Source organism: Lepisosteus platostomus, chromosome 3 (assembly GCF_059453375.1).
Source record: "Lepisosteus platostomus isolate fLepPlt1 chromosome 3, fLepPlt1.hap1, whole genome shotgun sequence".
Taxonomy (NCBI): domain Eukaryota; kingdom Metazoa; phylum Chordata; class Actinopteri; order Semionotiformes; family Lepisosteidae; genus Lepisosteus; species Lepisosteus platostomus.
The window spans coordinates 48,196,118-48,202,992 of NC_142613.1; the positions used below are offsets into that span (position 1 = coordinate 48,196,118).

The following is a 6,875-nucleotide window of genomic DNA, read 5'->3' on the forward strand; positions in this document are numbered from 1 at the left end:
TAATATTGTTTAACAGTAATATTATTCTTATCATTAAAGGCTGCAGATAGCTTATACACTGTTAGAACAATATGGCTGGATTTTCTAGATTTTGTTAAAGATTGTATTAGAGCATTCACATTGGACTGAAATGGTATGGTATTATTTCTTAGTATACAGTGTAAATCAATTACATTGTGTATTAGAAAGCCATAGGTGGACTCAACCCATTCCATATTTTTGTATTGTTCATTAAATATACCGCATGTTAGGATATTTTTCAGTACATTAAAAAGCAGACATGGATATTAAGTGGTTTTCCAGGTTACAGAAGGATGATATTGTGAGTGGTTGTTCTAGAACTCTCTTCTCTCTCCTTGTATGTATTCAGTCTCAGTCTAGATCAGTATGTTAGTTTTATAACCAAAAGCAATTTTCCTCCAATATTCTGTGCCTATGGCTTCTTACACCAGACTTCCCTAAATTAACACAATAATTTCAAAACATCCTATTTCTGACAGCTCAAAAACTTTAATCCCTTACAATCCCTTAGCCAGCAGCCATATCACCCTGCAACTCACAACTGGCAACCCACTGAAGCTAAGCAGGTGTGAGCCTGGTCAGTACCTGGATGGGACACCTCCTGGGAAAAACTAAGGTTGCTGCTGGAAGAGGTGTTAGTGGGGCCAGCAGGGGGCAGTCACCCTGCAGTCCATGTGGGTCCTCATGCCCCAGTATAGTGACGGGGACACTATACTGTAAACAGGTGCCATCCTTCGGATGAGACATAAAACCGAGGTCCTGACTCTCTGTGGTCATTAAAAATCCCAGGGCGCTTCTCGAAAAGAGTAGGGGTGTGACCCCGGTGTCCTGGCCAAATTTCCCATTGGCCCTTACCAATCATGGCCTCCTAATAATCTCCCTCTATAAATTGGCTACATTACTCTGCTCTCCTCCCTACTGAGAGCTGATGTGTGGTGAGCGTTCTGGCGCACTATGGCTGCCGTCGCATCATCCAGGTGGATGCTGCACATAGGTGGTGGTGGAGGGGAGTCCCCATTACCTGTAAAATGCTTTGAGTGGAGTGTCCAGAAAAGCGCTATATAAGCGTAAGTGTAAATAATAATAATTATTATTATTACATACTGTAGTAATCATGAGACATTGCCCACACTCATAATACAGATCTATCTGATTACACCAAATACATACTGTACACAGATACTTTTATGTGTTTACTGTATGTAAACTCATATCATACTGTACCTTTGGTCTCTAACTTATCAATGATTTCTTCCACTGAAATTCTATTTCTTCAGTCCCCAATATTTGTTGTTTATTAATAATGGAGATTAGGCATGATAGTGTATTCATAGAAGCAAAGCCAGCAGCTGTATGCCTTCAACCATATAAATCATTCTGATTGTGCTCATGTCATTCATTTTTCAATGTATGATCACAATCTCTATAATTACAATTAATTTAAATATATATGATTATTTAATATTGACAAGTAATTTGCTCGATTTCATCCTGCTCTGCTCTTTTTTCACCCAAGACCCTGTATACCAGACTGAATATTGAATAAGCTAATGTGTGAGTGCCATACTACTGTATAAAGGCAAAAGAGATTTTGTTTTGAAAATGTGTAAAATTGCAACCAAACATCTGATAAGTTTGAGGCACAAGGTGAGTGACATCGTCTTTGATATCCCGTACATACCAGTTCAGGCATCTGTTGGCAGCATAGCACCTATTTATTCATGTTTAACTCCTGAATCCAAGGCTTCTTCATCACTTCACTACAGCTGATGCCGCCAGTGTTTCAGCACCTTCTTTATCGAGCACTGTAAATGCTCATGTGTGCGGTTAGGAGCTTGTGGCTTTCTGCCGGCTAGTGTAGCCAACAGACGGATGTGTGCACATCTGTGAGTTGCTTCAGTCCCCAAAAGTCTTGCACTATCCATGTACAATGAAGGAATCTGTCTTCCCTACTTATGTCTTCAGTGTGGCACATGTTCTCATCTGTGAAGGAGGTATTTGAATGTCCTGGTCTCTGATTATTTAATAACATCTCACTGTTAGCAAAGGGATTGTTTCACAACCCACCATGTTGTGTGACAAGGGGCTAGGCACCTTCCTGAGTTGGCAAAACACTCTTTCACTCAGAAACGTGGATGGATCATGCTGGACACCTCAGTGTTTAACCACATTTGCACATGGTCATTTATATGTAAAGTAATACTTTGTGTTATTACAATAGAGTTTACCAATCAACTATACAATTTAGGTAAGTAAGGCGTTACTGTACTATATAAAATTCCATCAGGATAATTTATTTTCAAGCAGGACAGCTATTATTACCTTATTACTGTCACAATGTGTAGTGTAGGACCCTGTGCAGGGCAGGAGTGAAAGTTACCGAAGTCCAAATCGTATAGCAGTACCGTGGTCAGGAAGGAGGGCCAAGATCCGTTATCCAGAGGGCTGAGTCCGAAAACCAAATCCAATCGGAGAGGCAGGTCCATAGTCGGTGGGAAGGCAGTATTCGTTAACCAAGAGTTGGGAGAGATTTCCAAGTCCAATTCATAAGGCAGGTCCATAGTCGGCGGGAAGGCAGTATTCGTTATCCAAAAGGTAGCAAGACAAGCAGGCGACGAAAGGGACAGCTCGGGTGAGTAGAACTCAATAGTGAGCACGGAGAGGTGAGGTGGAAAGGTTTAAGTAGAACATAAGGGGAACAGTGGTTGGATAATAGGTTAACTGGAGTGGAGAGAGCGCGTTGGAATGCGGCGCCGAGTGCGTGGATACGTGGAAACTCTGACAATTACCTTAAATGAAAAGCTCACTCAATGACATAAGCCATTTTGTTTATTATTTTATTTTAATTATGCTAATAAAATTGTACCTAATTGTACCTTTCACTCCAAGGGAAGAGGTTCGTTAACTGTGGCTCAGATATGAATGCAACCATTACAACTCTCTCGGGCAATCCTAAATTCTACAGTAGGTCTGTCTCAGTGAAAGGCTTCTGATTCGTGGGTAACTTCAGAAAACACTACAAATAACCTCACAACCTGACATGGGACTCTCTAGCTTGCATAGTTCTACAGACAATCAATGGATCACTCACATCAGTAAAATCACAAACTTACATCTATATAGTATTTGGATTAAAATGTAAGTGACCACTTCCTTCACAAATTATACAATTCCTTTATTCCTATATATTGCTTTAAGTATATTTTTTTCTGGGTTATGGATTGTTATTGTAAAAAAATATAAGATGAACATACAACATAGAACATACAACATACAACAAAGCACACATTGTGTTTTTATCTAAGTTGTTTTTTACAAGATCCTTCAGTAAAACAAAATTAGATTCTTGAAAGCTGCAGCTTCTGATACAAAACTTCACAGGATCATAATTAATTGCATCTTAAAACATGGCTTTTCCATCGTCCACAAAGCTGAGAACTGAAGGATTTCCAAAACCTCCACTCTCCGATTTCACTGATACTCTGTTAACATCTTTACAAGTTTCTACATATTTATGTAGGATACTGTAGTAGTGATCAGTATTGCTAAATTTATAAAGGCCTGAGACTTTTTCCCAGGCCTTGTTGTCAGGTGTCACAATCGGAGTGGGTTGCTTTAATTCAAAAAAGCTGCTCAGATTTCGTTCGGCTAGCTTCTTTGCGTGTTCGTTGGTAGCGCTCTCAAACAGGTCATTCTCGCTTTTTGTATATGCCCTCCAGAACATTAATTGCAGGTAGCTGACAGGAGATCTGCACCGGGCCACACACGTCAGCAAAAGCGCCAAGGCGGCGATGGAGGTTATCACCAGCCAACCCAGCATCTACAACAAATCACAAGTTCATATATTAGCTAGGATTTTGTGAGATGCAGTTGACTTTGTTCCTTTTTTAAATACTGTAGGAACCCCAAACACATTCCCACAATAAAACATTCACTGACTAAGTGTGACATCAATAAAAAAAAAGCCCTGATAACTGCAAACTTATTAAGTACAAATGCACAAAAGAAATGCAATTCTCTGGTCGAAAGAAAACAACATTTTAAACATGGACATAAAACCAATTCACAGAAAATGTTTGTACAAATAATTAAAACATACAGGTCAAAACATCATGACAGGTCTGGATCAGTATGGCCCCTCTGAGCATTATCAATTCCTGTCAACACTGACGCAAAGACCTGATCCCCCTCTGGACAGACTGCTGTGGGATGTTCTCTGCAGTTGCAATCAGATGGCAAAGGCTGGATCCAGCTGATGATATTGGTAAGTCGGTCCCTCGGATGTTCACTGGAATCAGGTCAGACAAGAGAGCTGGCCACTGCCATACCTCCACATTGTTTTCGTGAAATCATGCAGGTGTAATCCCAGCACTGTGCACTGTGCATTGTCCTGTCTGAAAACTAAAACCTCAAGATTTGGCCGGATAGCTTGCTCTTGTATCAATGACTTTGTCACTGTATCACTGATTACTCAGTAATCTTGCCTTCAATCTGCATAACAATCATTTTTATGTTAAAGGAGATTCACCCCACATCTTCACACTTCCACCAACCCACAAGCTGGATTCCCCAATCCAATTGTTAGCTTAGTGCCCACAACCATGTCCCCAAACACACTGTCTTCTGTCACGTCTGTAAAGGGCAAAACAACATTAATTGGTGAAAATAATATTCCACCACTTTCTCTGCCCCCATTCCAGATGCTACATGACAACAAGAACATGGTAATTTTATCTTTCATCTGTCATTTTACTCCTGAAAAGACACCAAACATGCTTATCGATTTCATGTTGACATGTGGGCCATCCTGGAACTGGAAGAATCCTGGAACTGATCATGCTGTAGCCACTACAGTCTGAATATAATGGATCTGTTCCTGTTCCTCCCAGAACTGGTACCCTTGGTTACCTGAACTAGTTCAGTTCAGATAGTTCAGATAATAAATCTCATTATCTGCGCATCTTCTCTCACAGACAGTTCAAAAATGCCAGGAACAACCAGGTGATCTTAATTACTCTTGTGGGGGGCATTGTCCCCTCCTTTGCTGTTTTAACATTCAATAAAACCCTACAATGAGCATGTGGCATTTTGTATGGAATCACGTTTGATAAAGAGATGGTGAGACACTCAGTTTTAATAATGATTAGTATTAAAACATATAGTCATCAAAACTCTTCATGCCGCACAGAACTACAGTATCATCTGATTCACTGTTTTTAGTTTTTGTGTTCTTGTAAAGGGTTTTTAATCGTTTTTTTAAATATATTTCTGTAGTTTCTGGAACATTCTGGGAAGTTCATACCACAACCTACTTTCACCTTCTGTATCACACATTTACAGTATGGTATATCCCAGTTTTACTTCTGTATTTTAACACTCATTTCCATTAAATTGTGAAAGTTTGGAACTTCCATACTGGTTTGGTTATTCCAAAATGATGCAGCTCTAACTCAGAAGAAAGAATGCATAAACCTTTTCACAAATTGAAACTTTTTCACAAAAGCAGAATACAGTATAATTTGCAGAGAAAAAATGACAACTAACACAAATAATGTTATTAATATCTCCAAATACATTATTACTGAAAAAAGTAGCAGTTTAGCACTATCAAGCAACCAAATAAACAAAATGAAAACCATTTATAACTATTCTGGGACAATAATAATATGGATAATATGTAGACAGTAATAACCCTGAAGCTAGAGGAAGTTACATTGAACCGTACAATGGAAGTTCATGAAAGTATTTCGCCAGGTCCAGAGGAAGTCACTTGGTTCTGCTTCGCATTTAATTTAAAAAGTGATTTATTTACATGGTAAACTTGGAAAGAGAGGTTCCTACCTGTGACTGCGCTCGTATGATCAGTAATACATCTTCACTGTCAAACGGCGACATTGAAGATTTTCCGCAAGGAAGCTTGTGGAGATCCTTAAGACAAACCTCCGATTTTCCGACACAGACTTGCTTTTTGTATGATGTACTATTGAAGCCTGTCATGGCACACTCATAGTAGCTGCCGTTTAGAAGAGCAACTGCAATCCAGCTGGCAGGCGCTACCACTGCATTTAAAGTTATTTGTGTGATCACTTTAATAAAGGAACACAGTTTTTCTTTTCGACATACTTTGGAATTATTGGTACAGGCTCCAGTAAACAATTTCCAAGTCTTGTTACTTAGGATGTATCCCAGTAAGAGCAAAACGAGAGCGGGAACTGTAAGAAATACATTGCCGTAGGTGAAGTTCATTGAACTGCACGGGCATCTGAAAACAACAGTCGAAAATATCTGCTCCCCACCTGCTGTCAGTAAAGCAACTGCCCCAAAACTGAAGGTCGCTTGCTGTTTTTGGAAAATATTCAGAACCGTTTTAAATTTATCCATCTTCCACTCGCACGTACTGTACACGTCAAAAATAAGGTGCAACTTCACTCATGTCTTACTGATGATGGTGGTAATCCTTTCCCTTTTGCTTTTACTAGTCAACTTTCACTTCCTGAATCACAGTTGAAATTTAGCCCAACCGCGAAGCAACATCTAAATATGAATTGATTGCAAAATGTGTTTTTTTCCCTCTACAAAATGGTTCTGTAAATTTGCAAACGTTTACATTTAATGTTTACTATTTATGTTTTATGTTTTCAAATAATTTGGTCGAATGTAATTTCAGTTTTAAAGCAACTAATGAAAACGAAGACATCTTCCCACCACCACCAACAACAACAACAAAAAAACCATCAGAAGAAGAACTAATTCTGGTAGATTATCACCAGCAAGGATTTACTAGGCAGGCCTATTAAGAGATACTGTACTTTAAATTCGAGATATCCTCGTGGTATTTCTACATAGGAAGTAAA

General features: G+C 39.1%; 1 protein-coding gene across 1 annotated transcript; it reads right to left on the minus strand.

Annotated features, from left to right (window-relative positions):
- Positions 1–2,844: 2,844 nt before the first annotated feature.
- On the minus strand, positions 2,845–6,517 carry calhm6 (calcium homeostasis modulator family member 6). Its single transcript, XM_088625860.1, has 2 exons — positions 5,863–6,517; positions 2,845–3,841 (listed from the first exon to the last, which is right to left on the minus strand). The coding sequence occupies exons 1-2, from the start codon at positions 6,400–6,402 to the stop codon at positions 3,422–3,424; spliced, it is 960 nt and encodes a 319-aa protein (XP_088481986.1). The 5' UTR covers positions 6,403–6,517; the 3' UTR covers positions 2,845–3,421.
- Between the last annotated feature and the right edge of the window lie 358 nt (positions 6,518–6,875).